This window comes from Callospermophilus lateralis, chromosome 11 (genome assembly GCF_048772815.1).
Source record: "Callospermophilus lateralis isolate mCalLat2 chromosome 11, mCalLat2.hap1, whole genome shotgun sequence".
NCBI lineage: Eukaryota > Metazoa > Chordata > Mammalia > Rodentia > Sciuridae > Callospermophilus > Callospermophilus lateralis.
The window spans coordinates 22,891,063-22,909,912 of record NC_135315.1 but is presented as its reverse complement, the minus strand read 5'-3'; the positions used below and the strand labels follow the sequence as shown (position 1 = coordinate 22,909,912).

The following is an 18,850-nucleotide window of genomic DNA, read 5'->3' as shown; positions in this document are numbered from 1 at the left end:
TTTATGTTTTGTGAGAGGGGCTCACTAAACTGCTAGTCTGGCTTTGAACTCACATTCCTCCTGCTTCCAGCCTCCACAGCTGTCAGGATTATAGGCATTCACCCCTGCATGCAGTGTCAGCCCTAATTTGAGATTTAGAATTTCCTTGGAGTCTTTGTCTTAATTGAAGCCCAAGGTGGGAGTTTTTGAGGACTTCCTCTTAGCAGTCTCTTGGAAAATGGAAAGAACAAATATCTCAGGACAAGAATGGGCTCTTAGTCTCACTTATAGATATAAAATACTAGAGAAGGAAGGGGGCACCCGGACTTGAATCAGGGACCTCTTCATCTCCACTCAAATGCTCTACCCCTCAGCTACATCCCCACACCCTACCATAATTCTTTTTTTTTTTTTTTTTTTAGTTTTCAGACACAACATCTTTATTTTATTTGTATGTGGTACTGAGGATTGAACCCAGCGTCCCGTGCATGCCAGGCGAGCGCAGTATGGCTTGAACCACATCCCCAGCCCCCATAATTCTCTTTCCTTATCCACTTATGGTGACTCAGTACAATGGGGTTCCACCATGCTAGAACTCTGGCAAGCTTTGTGTTCTGAAGCCTCACCTTCTTAGAATCCATCATCTGCTTTGATTTCTGAATGCCAATAAACTGGGTGGAGACCTTTAAAACTGACATCCTACAAACTAGCTGAAAAGGAAAGTGACAGAGCATAAGCAAAGCATCCTGGATACTCTATCAGAATCGTTGGGTTAAAAATCAACCAAGAACAACAGCCATGCCCTGTGGCCCACACTTGTAATCCCAGTGATTCGAGAAGCTGAGCAGGAGGCTGAGGCAGGAGGATGTCAAGTTTGTAGGTCAGCCTCAACAAACAGTGAGACCCCATCTCGAAATAAAAATAAACAGGACTTGGGGGGCGTGTAGCTTAGTGGTAAACGCACCTGAGTTCAATCCTCAGTACTAAATAAATAAAAAGCTCTGTATTCTCCCCTTGTTTGCCCCTGCCTTTAGATGAATTGAGAGTAGAAAGGAAATCTGGCTTTGTTTGCTTTTTTGTTGTTGTTTTGTTTTATTTTGGTAACTGGGGATTGAACCCAGGGGCACTAACCTCTGAGCTATATCCCCAGCACTTTTTATTCTTTGAGATAGGGTCTGGCTAAGTTGTTTAGGGCTTTACTAAACTGCTGAATTTTCAATCCTCTTTCCTCAGCCTCCCAAGTTGCTAGAATTACTAGCATATACCACACCATGCCTGGCAAAAATCTCAAGTTTTCTGGAATGTAATGATTTGACATATCAGAAAATCCTTCTCAGGGCAACCAAGGTCCAATCCCTTTAGACTCATTGCCAACTCTGTTTTTCATAGAAATAGTACCCAGTTTCTGACTTCAGAGTGCTACTGATACCGGGGAAGTGTTTCATTGAAGGTTAAGAGTGAAGTTCCCAGGGATGGTGGTGGGTAGCTCAGTGCAGGACACCTGGGTTATTCCAAAACAAACCTAATGTAGTTCCTTCGGATCATGCGAACAAATGAGAACTGAGGCCTCTCACTGGCATGGAGTGCTAGGGTGTAGACCTGAGAAGCCCTGGCTCCTCTTCTCTCCAGAGGTAGAGAAACTGAGGGTAGAAAAGCTCACTTGTCCCTGACAATAGGGGAGAAACTACACACTTGGAGACACAAATAAATTTTAATATAAAATATCATTGAGAATTCATATAAACACCTTTCTTAGAAATTCAGGCCAATGGCTGTAATAAGGAAGCAATGTTGTCAGAAGAGAGGGAATTCAGTGACCTCCCCAAACACGGATGTGTGATGACGGAGAGATGGGGTGTTACGGCGGTAGCCAAACCTACCGTTGAACCCCGTGGTTGGCTTCAAATCGACATTGTAGTGGTCATGCCCGGTCACCTGTTGGATGGAATGCCCTTCGGGCAGAGATAGAGGCTGAGCCAGCATGCAACACCCTCTCATTTTCCCCATTCCCACAGGCTGAAAGGGGTGCGCATAGTCACTACACTCCCCATGCCTGGAGCTAAATGTTCACTTCTCAAGGGTCCTGATCCTCTTGATTGAAAAGACAAGGACTGGTGAAGTCCAGGTGACAGCGGCTTTCTAGAAATCAAGCCCCACACCAGGAATACTGACAGGAAGATCATGACTACATGTATTGGGACGGGAAGTGCCAGAAACTTCTCAGTTAGCTGAACTTCTCTTGTTCCCCAGAGATGCGAGAGTTTTTTATCCTTGCCTCTGACCCATAGAAAAATGAATGAGGTCAATTTAGCCAAATGTTGCAAAGGATCACGTGAGCAGCATGAGGCCAAAGGATGATGGAGTAGGGGTGGAGGTAGGGTGCACACTGTCAGAAAAATCTCTTAGTCTTCCCATTGCTGCTAAATTAAGCCTGGAAAATGTGACACAGTCTGCTCAGGGAGTCATCTGGGGGACTTGGACATTTGGGTGGACAGAGAGGAAGTTCAAATCCATCTTAGCCCTTCTCAGCAAATCATTTTCATGCAACATACCTGTTTCCTCAGAAGTAACCTGGGGATAGTATGAGGGAAAAAGGCACCTGGTATAGAGGAAGTGCTCACATAGGAGAAGAAAACCTGGGAGGATGCAATTCCTGGGCCTCCCTGCAGCCTGGTTTCTTTCTCTAAATTGTGAGGTGCATACTATTCTTCCTTAGTGGGATCATGTGAGACTGGACAGTGAGATGGCACTTGCCTGCCCCTGCCCAGTTTCTTCTGTTGAGATATCTCTGTCCTTGCCCGAAAATGTGGAAATAATCTACTATCCAGCCATCCCTTCCTGTACCGCCATGATCCTGAAAATGAGGAAGAAAATATAGAAGACTGTCAGAAACCATGTCTAGAAGTACACAGTGCAAACTCCCTGGGACTTGTTGGGGAAGAGAGAGCCAGAGGTAACTGGAGACAGATTAGAAATAGTTAATAAGCTGTGCAACAGCTTGCAGGCCTCAGTGTGTGCTGCCATACACTGGATTCCAACTCTAGCTTGGCCACTAGCAAGCTGTGATCCTGGGTCAATTACGCAGCTTTTTCATTAGGACCCTCAGTTTTCTTATCACTAAAAGGAGGGTTGCTATGAAATTTAAGTTATTTAGTTAAAGTAAATAGCCTGGCTGGGGCTGGGGATGTGGCTCAAGCGGTAGCGCACTCGCCTGGCATGCGTGCGGCCCAGGTTCGATCCTCAGCACCACAAACAAAGATGTTGTGTCCGCCAAAAACTAAAGAAATAAATATTAAAAATTCTCTCTGTCTCTCTCTCTCTCTCACTTCTCTCTTTAAAAAAAAAAAATAGCCTGGCATAACAAAGACTTGATACATATTATCTTTTAAATAAAAATAATGCCAACCACAAATGGTGGGTTTTTTAGCTTATTTTGGGGTACTGGGGATTTAAGCCAGGGGCAATTTACCACTGAGGTACATCCCCAGCTCTTTCAGTCTTTAGACAGGATTTCACTAAGTTACTTAGGACCTCTCTCAGTTGCTGAAGCTGGTTTTGAACTTGTGATTCTCCTCCAGTTTCAGCCTCCAGAGCCACTAGGATTACAGGTGTGTGTCACCACTCCCAGCATATGAATGGTGGTTTTGTTGATTAAAGAATACCTTACACATTAAACATGCTCAGCAGGCAACATAGTGAGCGAGGAGCCCCGCCCCACCCACCTCAAAATTACAGTGTTGGGGAAAAAAAATGGAACTATCAGACCCCTGCCTAAGAATCTTTTGTCCCTGGAAATCACTGCTGGTTCGGTAGACTTGGGGAGGCACCAAGTCCTCAGAATGCACGGGGTGGGGGTGAAGTGTTCCTCTCCTTCTGCGCAAAGGTCAGGAGAGTGAGTCCCAACCCCTGCAACTGTGACCCCAGGACCACAGCCTCCTCGCCCTCCGGTCAAGACTGTTCCCTTTGTCTTGCTCACAGGTCACAAGGGTTTTTTGGTGAGGTCACTCTAAAGGATGGGCCTGTGGAGTCACAAAAGAGTGAAATGGACTCACTAAGGAGAGGAAGACTTTGAAAGGCCTAGCCCCTAGTCACACCTGAAATGAGACCATCCTGTGGCTCAGGGGTAGAAGGTCCTGTGAGCTCAGCGAGCTCGCGCTCAGAACCTGCCTTCCCTTAGTCCACTTCTAGGACTAGTTGGCTAGCACAGGCCCAGGGGTGGAAGCGGAGGCAGCCTCTGGGCTGAGCGCGCTGCAGTAAGACTCGCTGATTTGCCGAGGTGCTAATCTGGAAAGTCAGTGCGCCACCTGGGCTGAAATCAAGGGCTCCTCCAAGAAGTCCTCGTACCTGTTGAGTTTTCCGCAAAATGGGCGGAACCACGTGGCTCTGAAAGTACCGGCGGGTGTGGTAGTCCTGCTGTGCATTGTAGGGCGGAATAGCCGACCAGAGTTTGGGCCTAGTGTAGCCATAGGCACGGGCCACCGTGCTCACGGCTACCCCATCCAAAATAAAGCCCTTCTCCAATCGCAGAGGACACTCGTAAAAGTGCGCCATGCCAACCTCCGTGGATTCTTGAGGGTCTTTCTAGTGGAGAGGAGGGCCCTTGATGGGGGTTGCCCTGTGCATTGTTACGTGGTGTCAAGGACTACCCCTGCGACACAAACCCTATTGTCCCCCTCACCCTGCGTTGACAGTGTAGGTCCTTGAGCAGTGGGGAGAGTTGCTTGCATAGCCCTAGGATGGATTATGCAAGAGGAGATGGACACCGAAGTGGGGAGAATATTGCTTGGATTTGGGAGGTTTAAGAGTACTAGCTCCTGGGGGGAGGGGGGATAGTAGGGGGGGAGGGGGGATAGTAGAGGATAGAAAAGGCAGCAGAATACAACAGACACCAGAATGGCAATATGTAAATCAATGGTTGTGCAACTGATGTGATTCTGCAATCTGTATAGGGGTAAAAATGGGAGTTCATATCCCACTTGAATCAAAGTGTGAAATATGATATATCAAGAACTATGTAATGTTTTGAACAACCTACAATAAAAATTAATTAAAAAAAAAAAGAAAGAAATGATAGCTAGACATGGCAGTGCACAACTGTAATTACACTGGCTTGGGAGGCTGAGGCAAGAAGATTGCAAGTTCAAAGCCAGCCTCAGCAACTTAGGGAGGCCCTAAACAACTTAGCAAGACCCTGTTTCAATAAATCAATCAATAAATAAAATAAAAGCTGAGGATGTTGCTCAGTGGTTAAGCACCCTGGGTTCTAGCCTTGGTACAAAAAAAAAAAAAGATAAATGTTTGAGGTGATGGATATGCTGATTTGATCAATACACATATGTGTGTATTAAAATATCACTCTATGCCCCACAAATAGGTACAATTATCATGCATCAATTAATAAAAAAAGAATTGACCCCCCCCCCCAAAAAAAAAGAGTACTAGCTCCTTAAGCTTTAAGTGTAGGTAGGTTCTCTGCTCACTATTAACATACTATTTCCCCAGCTGAGGTCTCTTGCAAAGCAAAGTATTCAGAAAGCTATCTATCTACTTACAACTCTCATTTTTACAGAGGAACAAATTGAAGCTTAGAAAGCTTTTCCAAATCCATAGCCAGACCACAATTCCTGTCTCCTGAACTCTGGCTAATCCACTTGGCACCCCAATCACTTTTTTTGGTAGGGAGAATTGAATCCAGAATTGCTTTTCCCGCTGGGCTCTATCCCCAGTTGTTTTGGGACAAGGTCTTGCCAAATAGCAAAGAGTGGTCTCAAACTTGCAATCCTCCTGCCTCATCCTTCAGGATTGCTGAGATTATAGGCATGGGCCACCCTTCCAGCCCCATTATTCTTATTCATTCTCTTAAAATTGCAATAGGCCTGTGGTTCATACCTGTAATCCCAAGGATTTCAGAGGCTGAGGCAAGAGATCTCAAGTTCTGAGCCAGTCTCAGCCATTCAGTGAGGCCCTGAGAAACTTAGTGAAGACAGTCTCAAAAAATAAAAGGCTTGGGCTGGGGATGTGGCTCAAGAGGTAGCGTGCTTGCCTGGCATGCGTGCCGCCCGTGTTAAAAAAGGACAGGTAATTAGCTCTGCAGAACAAACACCACAGGGTTCAATCCGTAGTGGTGGCAGAATATATGGTGGGTTAGGAGTATTGAAGCTCAGAAGCAAATCAGGCTCCTAGTGTGCTAAAGCCTTGGGTTTGAACCCCCAGCACCTCAAAAACGGAATAAAACCATACATGGGACAACTACAATCAAGTAGTCCATAAAGACATTAAGCCAAGTGTGATGCCAACAGCCTATAATCTAAAATGACTTGGGAGGCTGAGGCAAGAAGATAGCAAGTCCAAGGACAGTCTAGGCAACTTGGTATCTGGTCTCAAATTAGAAACTGAAAAGAGCTAGATATGTAGCTCAGTGATAGTTGTGTCCCTGGGTTCAAAAACAAAATAGGAAATACAGCAACTGGAAAAGTGGCAAAGTTCAACAAGGACACAGAGAGCAAGGACTGTATCTTCACAAATGCCAGGAGTTTGGACTTAACAATTTCTTCTTACAAGGTGACAAGAAAAGCAAAGAAATAAACAGGCAAGCAAGCAGTGGGAGAAAGCACTGTTTAATGGGTATTATTATTTTTACAAACACACTGGAGAATCACGCAATGCTGCCCGCATTGGAAGCAATCCTGGGCCACAAATCTGCACACTCCTTTGCAACTGGTCCCGTGATGGCAGAACCTGCATTGGAAAAAAAAAAAAAAGAAAAAACAGGTGAGACAGAGGGTCCCTTGCCTGTATGCCTAGACCAGTGTTAAATCCCCCAGCATCCCACCCTCAGGTATCTACGGAATGACATGGAGTGTTTTCCTACCTTTCATCTCGCCTTTATTGTTTACTATGACCCCTGCATTATCTTCAAAATAAAGAAATACACCATCTTTTCTCCGGTATGACTTTCGTTGTCGAATTACCACTGCTGGATGCACTAAGGGAGAAAAAGAACAGCAGTCATTAACCTGTCAAATCCCAGTGCCAGCACAGATGCCATGTATGTCTCAAGGCAGAAGGTATCACCCATCATCAGCTTTCCAATTCCTAAAAGCAAGGACAAGAGACAGTACATACACAATCACCCTTTTAAACTGCCAGCATTTTCTCGAAACATTAAATTTATACTCTTTTGGGGGGACAAATAGTAACAAACTTGTTAAACACTATCTATACTTTACCTAACCTATGGGTACTATTAAGATCCCAATCATGGGGCTGGGGATGTGGCTCAATCGGTAGTGCGCTCGCCTGGCATGCGTGCGGCCCGGTTTGATCCTCAGCACCACATACAAACAAAGACATTGTGTCCGCCGAGAACTAAAAAATAAATATTAAAAAAAAATTCTCTCTCTTAAAAATATAGTTTAAGTCCAAGCAATTGGACCCTTATCAAGCAATATTCTACTCAGTGTGTCTCCCCAAAATAAATTTAAATGTACATATACCTTGATCTAAAAATTGCTTCCAACAACTCAAGGATAGAACACAGGGGTACTTGTATTTGACTACTCAGCTACATCCCCAATTCTATTCATTTGAGACAGGGCCTCAATTTCGCCATCCTCCTGTCTTAGCTTTGTGAGTTAATGGGATTACAGGCATGTACCACCATGCCTGGCTTATTTTCAGCCCCCTGAGTTGCTGGTATTAGTCATTTACTAATGTGCCCAGCAATAAAGATATACTTACCATGTGTCAGCTTTTACAAATATAAACTCATTTAAGTCCCAATAATCCCAAAGAAAACCTACAACTGCCAGTGTGCATGTGCACACACTCCTTAAACATACTAAGTATATCCAGAATCCTGACTAAACTCTACATGCTGGGAAGTACGCTACCATTGAGCTCTATCCCCAGCACTTAGGCAGCCACATGCCTGTAAACTGTGACTCAGGAGACTCTCAAGTTCTAGGCCTCAACAATGTAGGGAAACCCTTTCTCAAAAAGAATGATAAAAAGAAAGAAAGAAAGAGAGAAAGAGAAAAGGGGTATGTTACACAGTGGTTAAGCACCATGGATTCAATCCCCAGTACAAAAACAAAACCCATCTATACACACTAAGGCAGGTCCTGGGTTCAGTCCCTAAAATTACTTAATATTTCAGAGTTCATTTTTTAAAAAATAGGAACAATTAGGACTAGGGATGAAGATCAGTGGTACAGCACTTGCCTAGCAGGCATTAGGCCCTGAATTCAATCCCTAGTACCACAACAAATCAGAAACAAACACTGAAAATATGAGACACAGATTCTGTATTTTGAGGCCAAGTACCAGACAAAGATAAATTAATATTTATTTACTAAGAGCCTCTTGCTTATAAACCATTTAATAAGACCAGAAACTGAAGAAGTTGGATTTCCAGTCCAGCCTTCCATTTCTATATTTTTGTACCTATTGTGTATAATCAAAGAAGACATTAACAGAATTATAAACTCACAATTATTGTTAAAAACCATTAAATGCTCATCTCTGGTTTGTCCCCTCACTGATTTGAAACCAATGTTATATCCTACTGCAGGCCATGGTCAAGTAATCAACTCAAGCAGCAAGCTTTAGAGCATAGCTGAAATTTTGTGTTCACCCAGTAATAGGAATAGATGCCTTCTCACCCAACCAGTAAGGGCTGTATGCTCTGCTCTTCTCTGACAGCTCCCCAGGCCACCAATCAGACCCAGGAAGTGTTCTGAGGAGAGTAAAATGCCCTAGCAGATGCATCTTTGTCCCCCCAAATTAATCAACACTTAATCACGACCTAAGTGCTACCATGCCCTAGAGGTATTCACAGTTCTTAAAAAAAAAAAAAAAAAGAGCCCCTGGGTTCAATCCCCAGTATCCTCCCCCAGATCTACTGGAGGTTGTGGAGGAATGGATGCAGGTGCACAAGAATAACTACAAAATGTCACCATTACCCACCACAGCACATTTGTACCAGATACCAAGGGATGGCTAGGACTTCTCTGGAAGACCAAGATATCCAGAACACAGACAGACTTAAGGTGACACAGAAAGTAAGTTCACAACTGAAAGAAAGTGCACTGAACATCAGAAGTTTTACAGCCAGACAGCACAAGTGGAAAGTGCTCTGAGGTCTGTCCTTTTAATTCCTACACCTTGCGGGAAGACGTTGGAGAGCAGGCCATGAGCAAGTAATCAACTCAAGCAGCAGGCTGTAAAGCATAGCTGAAATTTTGTTTTCACCTAGTGCTGGTAATAGTAACAGATGCTCAGCAACTCACAACCACCTGGAAAAATGTCAGTCCCATTATTCCCATTAGGGGCTGGGGCTGTGGCTCAGTGGTAGAGTGCTCGCCTAGCATGTGTGAGGCCCTGGGTTTGAGCCTCAGTACGACATAATAAAGATATTTATTGTGTCTGTCTACAACTAAAAAAATAAAAATTAAACATCTTAAGCAGGAAAGTGACAAGAACTGTATCTGAAAGGAAAGTATTCATTTAGAGGCCTTCGGAATTGTTCCATTTTCCAGTTAAGTGAAGAACTTCAACTATCCACAAAGAGGTAAGTCTCCACATCTACTTACCCTTCTTTCTGAGCTCTGGTTTGCCCTTCTTGACTGTGGCCATCACCATGTCACCCACGCCAGCAGCAGGAAGTCTGTTCAGCCGTCCCTTGATTCCCTTTACAGAGATGATATACAAATTTTTGGCTCCTATAAAAGGATATAAACAAAAAGCCAAATATTTGAGGGCCCATTGGGCACAACCACCCATATAAAATTCAAGTATTTCCAAAGATTCTCCCTGCACACTCCCAAAGCAGCCAGTCCCCAAAGTGGAAGAGAATACCTTGTCACACCACCGATTGAAGCAAAACAACACAACACGCTGCCACTTCACCCAAAAGCGGTGTTTTATTCTGCCCCTTCTTGACGGCTCAATGGGTCATTATCAAAGGCCCAGTGAGTGCTTTTAAAAGGGGGATTGTAGCGGGGACGCAGCCAAAGGCCTCACCTGTGTTGTCAGCGCAATTGATCACGGCTCCTACCGGAAGACCCAAGGAAATCCGGAATTTCGCACCGGAGGATCCACCACGTCCTATGGATAAAAAGGGAAACAGGACAAAGTGGTCCCCATGTAGACGTGTTTCGGAGTTCCCTTGACACTTTCTCTCACCTGGGATTCCTTCCACTGACGCCCTCCCCACGTGCTACCCGGTTCTCACCGAACACACCCGATTCCTCACCATTACCATCTTTAGGTCGAGACCAAGGGGCCTGGACGACCCAATGCTCGCTCCACCTTTCTCAACACGCCGTTCCTCGGGCAAGGCGGGGAACTGCACAGGTCGCCTAAGCCCGGGTGTAACCCGAGTCAACTGTCACCCCACTACAACAGCTCTGTTCGCGAAGCGAGTCCACCGGGCTCGGTTTAGAATCATGTCCGGATCCTGCCAGCTGAACGATCCAGTCCCCCCGCCCAAGGCCACTTAGAGGACCCTTCCAGCGCTCTCGCGGCGCACAGCCTCTTTCTCCCTAGCCGGGAGGAGAGCAAAGCGCCCTCGCTGTCCAAGGCCGCCGCTCCCGGAAAGGCCAGCAGCCACCTCGAGACGGATGGAATAGGATGTCTTAAAGTCCAAAACTCACCTCGCTTCGACATCTTGGACGCCGGAAAAGGACCGAAAGGAAGTAGACACAAAGGACACTGGGATATGAACTCGAAGCCCCGCCCATCCCCGCCCTGGGAAGTGAGGGCTAACTAAACCAGCTTCTTCCCTCAGGCGCTGCCTGATTACGTAATCAGTTCCGCAGCTTTAGCTGACATGTGGGCGGTGGTGAGGTTGAGGTGTGCAGCAGCCAGTGAAACCCGATATCCTGTCTAGGAGTTGGAAAGTAGCTGGGGACACGGCCATGTAGATTTGTTAGCTTACTCAGCTTTTGAGCACTTCGTGTATACCGAGAACTTTTCTGGACAGTAAGGATTCAAAAGTAATTAAAGCGCTGGGCGCGGTGGTGCACTCCTGTAAACCCAGCAGCTCCGGGAGGCTGAAGCTGGATGATCGCCAAGTTCAAAAGTCAGCCTCAGCAATTTAACCTAGGCCTTAAAGCAACTCAGCGAGACCCTATCCCTAAATAAAATTTAAAAAGGGCTGACGATGTGGCTCAGTGGTTAAGCACCCCTGGGTTCAATCCCCGGTACCCCAAAAAGAAGAAGAAGAAATTAGAGCAGTTTGTGTCATGTAGGGATAACCCAGGAACGGAGAGGGCTGAGGGTGGGGCAAGAGCAAGCTCCAAAAGGTTTCACTGGGATGTGGTACAATTGAGATGTGCTACTAACACACTACAGATCATTGGGTCTTGGTGTATTTGGTATCATACTATTTTTACATGTATTGCTTTATTAACTACATCTTTTCACAACTTCAACCTCCAGTTTTCTTTGACTTTTTTTTCTTCCATGGATATATTCATTCAGATGTTTATTGAACGCCTAATTTATGCCAGATTCAGGCCAGGGCATACATCAGATTACATTAGGGAACATAGTAGACCAAAATTTTTCTTCTTCCTTTTTTTTTTTTTTTTATCTTTTTTTTTCTTTTTTCTTGCTTTTTAAAATTTATATATGACAGTGGAATGCATTACACTTCTTATTACACATATAGAGCACAATTTTTCATATATCTGGTTGTACACAAAGTATATTCACACCAATTTGTGTCTTCATACATGTACATTGGATAATAATGATCATCACATTCCACCATCATTTCTAACCCCATGCCCTCTCGCTTTCCCTCCCACCCCTCTGTCCTATTTAGAGTTCCTCTATTCCTCCCATGCTCCCTCTCCCTATGCTCTATGAATCAGCATCCTTATAGCAAAGAAAACATTCAGCATTTGGCTTTTTGAGATTGGCTAACTTCACTTAGCATTATCTTCTTTAACTCCATCCATTTACCTGCAAATGCCATGATTTTATTCTTTTTTTATTGTTGAGTAATATTCCATTGTGTATATATGCCACGTTTTCTTTTTATCAATTCATCTATTGACTATTGAAGGGCTTTTTAAAAATCTTAAATGCAATGATTTATCTAGAAATGAGGAAGTCAATACCTATTTTAAATGATTCATGTGGAATTCTAAAAAATTCAATGTTCTCTAGACCAACATTCTTGCCTTTACGGAGATTTCATTCTGACAGGGTGTAAGTGGAGGCAGAAAATCCTAACCCTAGTCAAAAAGATATTAGACGCAAAACCCTAATTCTAGCCCAATAAATAATCATTTTAAATTTCTGTATAAAGTATGTGTTAGATGGGGACAAGTATTATGAAAATAGTGATCAGGAGGTAGGGAGGCAAATTACAAAATCAAACATAGGTCAGAGCAGGTTTCATTGAAGTTGACAATAGAGCAGACTTGAAGGCGTGGAGAGTTACCTATCTGAAGGGAGGTTCAGACAGAACCAAAGGCCAATGAAAAGCCAGAAGGCAGGAGTGAATCTTATGAGAATCTTATGAGAACCAATGGGGAAGCCTGGTGTGACTGGGGAGGTGAGTGACAGAAGAATAGTAGAAAAAAAGGTCAGTAGTAATGAAATAAATAAAAAAATAATAGAGCATTTTTGAAAAAAAAATCCTAGAGCAGGGCTCAGTAGCCTAAGGCAGGAGGATCATGAGTTCAAAGCCAACCTCAGCAATTTAGTGAGGCTTTAAGCAACTCAGTGAGACCCTATCTCTAAATAAAATACAAAAAAGGGCTGGGGATGTGGCTAAGTGGTTAAGCACCCCTGAGTTCAAACTCTGATAAAAATAAATAAATAAATAAATAATCTAGAAACGAATTATGTGCCGCTTTGTACACCAGTACCAAATTGTGGCACTTCCTGAGTGAAATGGGAAACTATTGCCTGATTTTAAGCAGAAGAGGGACAGGATCTAATTATATCTCAGAACATAGGAGACCTCTTAAGGAGCTATGGCCCAGGAGAGAAAGGATGTTGGCTTGGATTACAGTAGTATCAGTAGAGGCAATGTAATGTAGTCCAACTGTGGATGTGTTTTGTATGCAGAGGCAACAAAATATGGACTGTTAAAGAATCAAGATGTCTTCAAGAGTTGGGCATAGTGGTGCACGCCTGCACTCCCAGCAGCACAGAAGGATTGTGAAATCAAGGCCAGCTTCAGCAATTTAGTGAGGTCCTAAGACACTTAGTGAGACCTGAAAAAAGAGCAGACTGAGTGATCAGGAGGTGGGGAGGCAAAATTTAAAAAAATTTGAAGTCTTAAAAAAAAAAAAAAAAAAAAAAAAAACCAGAGTTGGTGTTATGGCTCAGTGGTAGAGTATTTGCCTAGTATGTGTGAGGTACTGGGTTTGATTCTTAGAACCATATATAAATAAGTAAAATAAACGTCCATTGACAAGTAAAAAAAAAAAAAAAAGGTGGGGATGTAGCCCCTCTGGGTTAAATCTGCAGAATGCACTCCTCTCCAAATGAAATCTTTTCAAGACCTCAGTTTTGAGCATTTGGAAGATGACACTCAACCGAGATGGGAAGAATATGGGGGAACATTTTTTTTCCTTTTTAAAAAATTTTTATTTGGGGCTGGGGATGTGGCTCAAGTGGTAGCGCGCTCGCCTGGCATGCGTGCAGCCCGATTCTCAGCACCACGTACAAACAAAGATGTTGTGTCCGCCGATAACTAAAAAATAAATATCAAAAAATTCTCTCTCTCTCTCTCTCTCTCTCTCTCTCTCTCTCTCTCCTCTCTCACTCTCTCTTTGGAAAAAAAAAATTTTATTTGTAGCCAGGTGTGGTGGCACATGCCTGTAATCCCAGCAATTTGGGAGGCTGAGGCAGGAGAATTGCAAATTTGAGGTCAGCCTTGGCAATTTAGCAAGGCCCTAAGTAATTTGGCAAGATCCTGTCTCAAAATAAAAAACAAAGAGGTCTAGGAATGTGGCTCAGTGGTTGAGTGCCCCTGGGTTCAATACCCATTACCAAAAAAAAGAAAAGAAAAAAAATTCTTATATGTGTGCCTGTTACTAAATTTTTAAAAAATCTGTTGCTGCTACACATGGACACAATCCCTTTATTTTGTTTGTTTATTTTTATGTGGGCCGAGGTTTGAACCTAGTGCCTCACACATGCTAGGCAAGCACTCTACCACTGAGCCATATCTCCAGCCCTGTTACTGGCTATTAAATCTATGAATTAGGCTCAGTAAGTAAGTAAGTGCTAAGTAAGCACTCTACCACTCAGCCATACCCCCCAAATATTCTACTTAGTTTCTTTTTTAGGAAAAAGCTTTTTGTTTTTTTGTTTGCAGTACTGGGGATTAAAACCAAGGGCCTCAGTGAAGGCTAGGCAAGTGCTCCACCACTGAGCTATATCCCAAGCTCTTCTTATTTATTTTGAGACAAGGTCTTGCTAAATTACCTAGACTGGGCAAGAAAATTAGCTACAATGGGATAATATTGAGAAGAGTATCCTCTGAACCAATGGCTGGTGAATTCCGGTATGGAGACCATCAGATGACTGTGAGACCCTTTTAGTGAAGAAAAAAGTGGATTTCAGTGCAGAGAAAAGGATTTTGCAAATCTCCTGCCTCAGTCTCCTAAATTGCTGGGATTACAGTTGTGTACCACCTTGTCCTGCTTTTAAATAACACTTTAAACACTTTAAAAATAAAAAATAATTGTATTTTCCTAAAGACAAATGATACAGTAACAAGAGTGGCTTTGTCTTTTTTTTTTTTTTTTAATCCCTTTAACATCTGGCTTAATGAAAAACAGGGTTTTTGTTGTTGTTTTTATTTTTCCTTATTTCAACATCTAATCTATTGTGATGTATACCATGTAGCCTCTGGGAAGTTACTTTGTTTCCTCATGGACTAAAGAGTATAACAGGTAAGTTATGTTACTCTTAATGTGAGAATAACCCACTTTCTCTGCACTGAAAGGATCTCACGGACATCTGAGGGTCTTCATGGCATAATCCACAAACCACTGATTCAGAGGAAGGTCGCCTTCAATTTTAAAAGTGAAGGTACTAGGGGGCACCCGGATTTGAACCAGGGACCTCTTGATCTGCAGTCAAATGCTCTACCCCTGAGCTATACCCCCTCTGCCACAAAGGAGGAGCTTATATTTTAAATGTAGTGTTTACTAACCAGCTGTTGCCTCCAGTGATTGAGATATTTTAGTATCTATGATACACTCTGTTACGTTTTCTGGGGTGATACCAAAGAACCAAGAGAAGATTGCAAAGGCAAGCCTGACCCAAGCCAAAGAGGAGAAAGTTGAATCCTATTCAGGCTTGAAAGTTTGAAAGTCCCATGGGTACATGTGATAGGATGCCTCTCTTCCATTATTACTGCTTTTTCTACCTCCAACTTCTGAGGATTCTTCAAGTCTAATTTCTCTCCTCCCTGCCTGCAGCCTCAACTGTATTGAATACCCAGCCCAATGCTGTGCTCACAAGAGAGAGTGTTTCCCTGTCCTTCCTAGACCCTCTCTGCTCCCAGGCAGACTTGTCCCCATTTTCTCCATTCTCTTCAGCATTTTTCATCAATCCCCTTCCGCTGGCTCCTTCAAACATCAAATTTTATTCAAGATAGGAAAATTTTTAATTCTTTGCAATGGTGATTGCCCATTTCTTCTTTCTCACTTCAGTTTTTAAGAAGTCTATGACTTTAGCCTGATGGTGGTACACACCTGTGATCCAAGCTACTTAGGAGGCTGAGGCAGGAGGATTTCAAGTTCAAGGGTAGCTCTAGCAGCTTAAAGTGACACTGTCTCAAAATAAAATAAAAAAAAAAAAAAAAGAGGACTGGGGATTTAACTCAGTGGTACAGCACCCCTGATTTCAATTCCTAGTACTGCAAAAGAAAGTCTACAACTTAGTTTCTCCAGCAGGATAGGAAGGCAGGCACTCTACCACTGAGCTACTCTCATTTCTCTCATTATCAACTACTTGTCTAAGAAGTTCTGCTTTCTGCATTTTTTTTTTTTTTTTTTTTTTTTTTTTTTTTTTACTTTTGGGTATTTTGTTTTCTTTTCTTTTGGTACTAAGGATTGAATCCAGGAGTGTTTAACCTTGGAGTCACATCCCTGGCCCTTTAAGCTACTTAGGACATCAGTAAATTGCTGAAGCTGACTTTGAACCCTTCATCCCTCTGTGTCAGCCTCCCAAATTGCCAAGATTATAGGCATGTGCCACCATGATGGGCTTGGGTGCTTGTTTGCTTGACATATGTATCTTTATTTCTCCAACCGAACTGTGTATTTCTTTTCTTTTCTTTCTATGATGATGATGGTGATGATGATTCCAGAGATTGAACCTAGGGGCACTAAATCACTGAGCCATATATTTCCTCAGCCCTTTTAGCCCTTTTTATTTTTTTATTTTGAGACAGGGGCTTGCTAAATTGCTGAGGCTGGCTTTGAACTTGCAATCCTCCTGCCTCAGCCTCCTGAGTTGCTGGGTACACAGTGTGTCTCTTGAGGAAGGCATCTTTTTGCATTCTTTTTTGCATTCCCCCAAGTACTGGGCATTGTGACTGGTTCACTGTAAGCCTCAGGTTGTACTCCCCTACCAACCCACAACCTAATTAAATTCAACCATGGGATTGCATCAATATTGCACCTACCCAAGCAGATGACATTTGTGGAAGAAAAGCACACAAGTTTATGTCACTCCACCAATCTCAAACAGACTTTGCTTAGCATTCCTGACCCATTGCTCAAATATGTTCACTTTTTCATGCTCCTAAATGATCATCTCATGAACGTTCTCCTGTCACAAACTCCACACATTTTCTCTCTCCTCCTCTCTCATTCAGCTGAACAGCTTGCCTCTTTTTGCAGGAAACAGTAGTGTGCTGATAAATGCCTACCAACTGACTCTGGGGGACCTGAGTCTTAATGCTTGCCAATTCCAGTGGTGCATATACACCCCTGCTGATTTCAAGTTACCAAATTGAAATCAAACTTTTAAAATTTCCTGAAATTTTAGCCACTGGTTTTTCCCAACTGGTTTGAACCAATTCCAACACATCTGAGATAACTACCTCTTTCTGCAAGTATCATCAAATCCACTGACAACCCCCAAATTTCTACTTCCAACCTGAATCTTTCCAATAAACACTGGTTACCTGGAGCTCCAGCTGCATATTCCTCTTCTCTTAAATGTCTACTAGGTACCTTGGCCAAAGGTGTAGTTCAGTGGTAGTGTATTTGCCTCACTTTGTGGGAAGTCCTCCGCTCAGTTCCTAGCACTGCAAGAAAATAAAGGTAACTGTGATACTAGCGTGTGGAATCTATAAAGATCAGGGGCTGTGCTTTATTACTTTCTGTACAAGAACTTTAAAAACAAACTGTTTTTCTGGTGCTGGTGATTTAATCCAGGACATCACATACTACTGGGGTAAGATGGGGGCGGGGAATAGAAAAGAGACAAAAGGAAGAACAAAAAAATGCAATTTTTATTTGTATTTTTTAGTACTAGGTATTTAACTCAGGGGTTCTTGGCCACTGAGCTACATCCATAGACTATTCTTTTTTTTTTTTTTTAAGAGAGAGAGAGAGAGAGAATTTTAATATTTATTTTTTAGTTTTCAGCAAACACAATATCTTTCTTTGCAGGTGGTGCTGGGGAATTAACCCAGGCCGCACGCATGCCAGGCAAGCGCGCTATCGCTTGAACCACATCTCCAGCCCATCCCCACACCTTTTTAAAAAATTATTTTTATTTTGAGACAGGTTCTTGCTAAATTGCTTAGGGCCTTGCAGAGTTGCTGAGGCCAGCCTGGAATTTGTGATCCTCCTGCCTCAGCCTCCTGAGTTGCTGAGATTACAGGCGGTGCGTGACCATGCCCTGCAGGAAATACAATTTTGACTTGAAATTGTGCATACCTTTCCATGCCTGTCATTCCTCAAGTTCATTCTTCTCCCAGGCCTGTCATGCCCAAATTTCTGGGAAATCAGTAAATCTTAGAGTTCCCATAAATTCACTCACTTATGAAAATTACCTTTCTGTACTGATAATTAGCCCACAAAACAAAAAGATCAAGCAAAGCAGACATAATATATTTAAAAAATCTTTCCAACATTATCTACAGCAGATATTGGAGACCATGTCAGCCTAAAGATCCTGAGAACAGACCACCAGACTGATATTCCCACATGCCTTCCCATACCCAACCACGTTTTCTTTTTCATTTATTTGCCATATTGGGGCTTGAACCCAGGGATTTTTTTTCTTTCTTTCTTTTCTTTTTTTAATATTTATTTTTTGGTTGGATACAATATCTTCATTTATTTATTTTTATGTGGTGCTGAGGATGGAACCCAGGGCCTCGCATGTGCTAGGTGAGCAAGCGTTCTTCCGCCGAGCCACATCCCCAGCCCAAACCCAGGGATTTTCTATCACTAAGCTATTTTTTTATTTTGAGACAGGTTCTCACTAAGTTACCTAGGTCCTTACTAAGTTGTCCCAGGCTGACCCCAAACTTGTAATACTCTTGCCTCAGCATCCTGAGCAACTGAAATTACAACCACCATACCTGGCATCAAGTTTCCTTTAAAAGAAGAGTCCCAGCCTCCAAATTGCATCTCACTCTTGTGATAGACTGCATTCTTCCTTGAATGTGTCTCTGCTTTGCTAAATAAATCTCTGTCCATCTCTGACTGACCCAACACATTCTTTTTTGTTTGTTTGTTTTTCTTTGGTACTGGGGATTGAATTCAGGGGCACCTAACCACTGTGCAACACCCCCAACCTTTTTTAAAATTTATTTATTTTTAATTAGAGACAGGGTCTCACTGAGTTGCTTAGAGCTTCGCTAAATTGCTGA

General features: G+C 43.0%; 2 protein-coding genes and 2 non-coding genes across 4 annotated transcripts; all 4 read right to left on the bottom strand.

Annotated features, from left to right (window-relative positions):
• Window positions 1–1,713: 1,713 nt before the first annotated feature.
• Window positions 1,714–4,530, bottom strand: Spmap1 (sperm microtubule associated protein 1). Its single transcript, XM_076871219.2, has 3 exons — window positions 4,324–4,530; window positions 2,734–2,833; window positions 1,714–1,931 (listed from the first exon to the last, which is right to left on the bottom strand). Exons 1-3 carry the CDS (start codon window positions 4,528–4,530, stop codon window positions 1,774–1,776), a joined length of 465 nt encoding a protein of 154 aa, XP_076727334.1. The 3' UTR covers window positions 1,714–1,773.
• A 2,047-nt stretch (window positions 4,531–6,577) lies between these two features.
• On the bottom strand, window positions 6,578–10,705 carry Rpl23 (ribosomal protein L23). Its single transcript, XM_076869586.1, has 5 exons — window positions 10,635–10,705; window positions 10,003–10,086; window positions 9,573–9,701; window positions 6,851–6,964; window positions 6,578–6,717 (listed from the first exon to the last, which is right to left on the bottom strand). The coding sequence occupies exons 1-5, from the start codon at window positions 10,645–10,647 to the stop codon at window positions 6,635–6,637; spliced, it is 423 nt and encodes a 140-aa protein (XP_076725701.1). The 5' UTR covers window positions 10,648–10,705; the 3' UTR covers window positions 6,578–6,634.
• On the bottom strand, window positions 9,837–9,970 carry LOC143411089 (small nucleolar RNA SNORA21). Its single transcript, XR_013092805.1, has one exon. It is a non-coding gene; the product is annotated as a small nucleolar RNA SNORA21 (small nucleolar RNA).
• A 4,342-nt stretch (window positions 10,706–15,047) lies between the features above and the next one.
• Window positions 15,048–15,119, bottom strand: Trnac-gca (transfer RNA cysteine (anticodon GCA)). The gene has a single exon. It is a non-coding gene; the product is annotated as a tRNA-Cys (tRNA).
• Between the last annotated feature and the right edge of the window lie 3,731 nt (window positions 15,120–18,850).

Coding starts and splice junctions, on each gene's coding strand:
- Spmap1 (XM_076871219.2), bottom strand. CDS start 4,530: ATGGCGCACTTTTACGAGTGTCCTCTGCGATTGGAGAAGGGCTTTATT. Junction 2,834..4,323: donor TTTTGCGGAAAACTCAACAG/GTACGAGGACTT, acceptor CCTCATTTTCAG/GATCATGGCGGTACAGGAAG. Junction 1,932..2,733: donor AAGAAACTGGGCAGGGGCAG/GCAAGTGCCATC, acceptor CTCTGCCCGAAG/GGCATTCCATCCAACAGGTG.
- Rpl23 (XM_076869586.1), bottom strand. Junction 9,702..10,002: donor CAATTGCGCTGACAACACAG/GTGAGGCCTTTG, acceptor ATCCTTTTATAG/GAGCCAAAAATTTGTATATC. Junction 6,965..9,572: donor ACCAGAGCTCAGAAAGAAGG/GTAAGTAGATGT, acceptor TTTCTCCCTTAG/TGCATCCAGCAGTGGTAATT.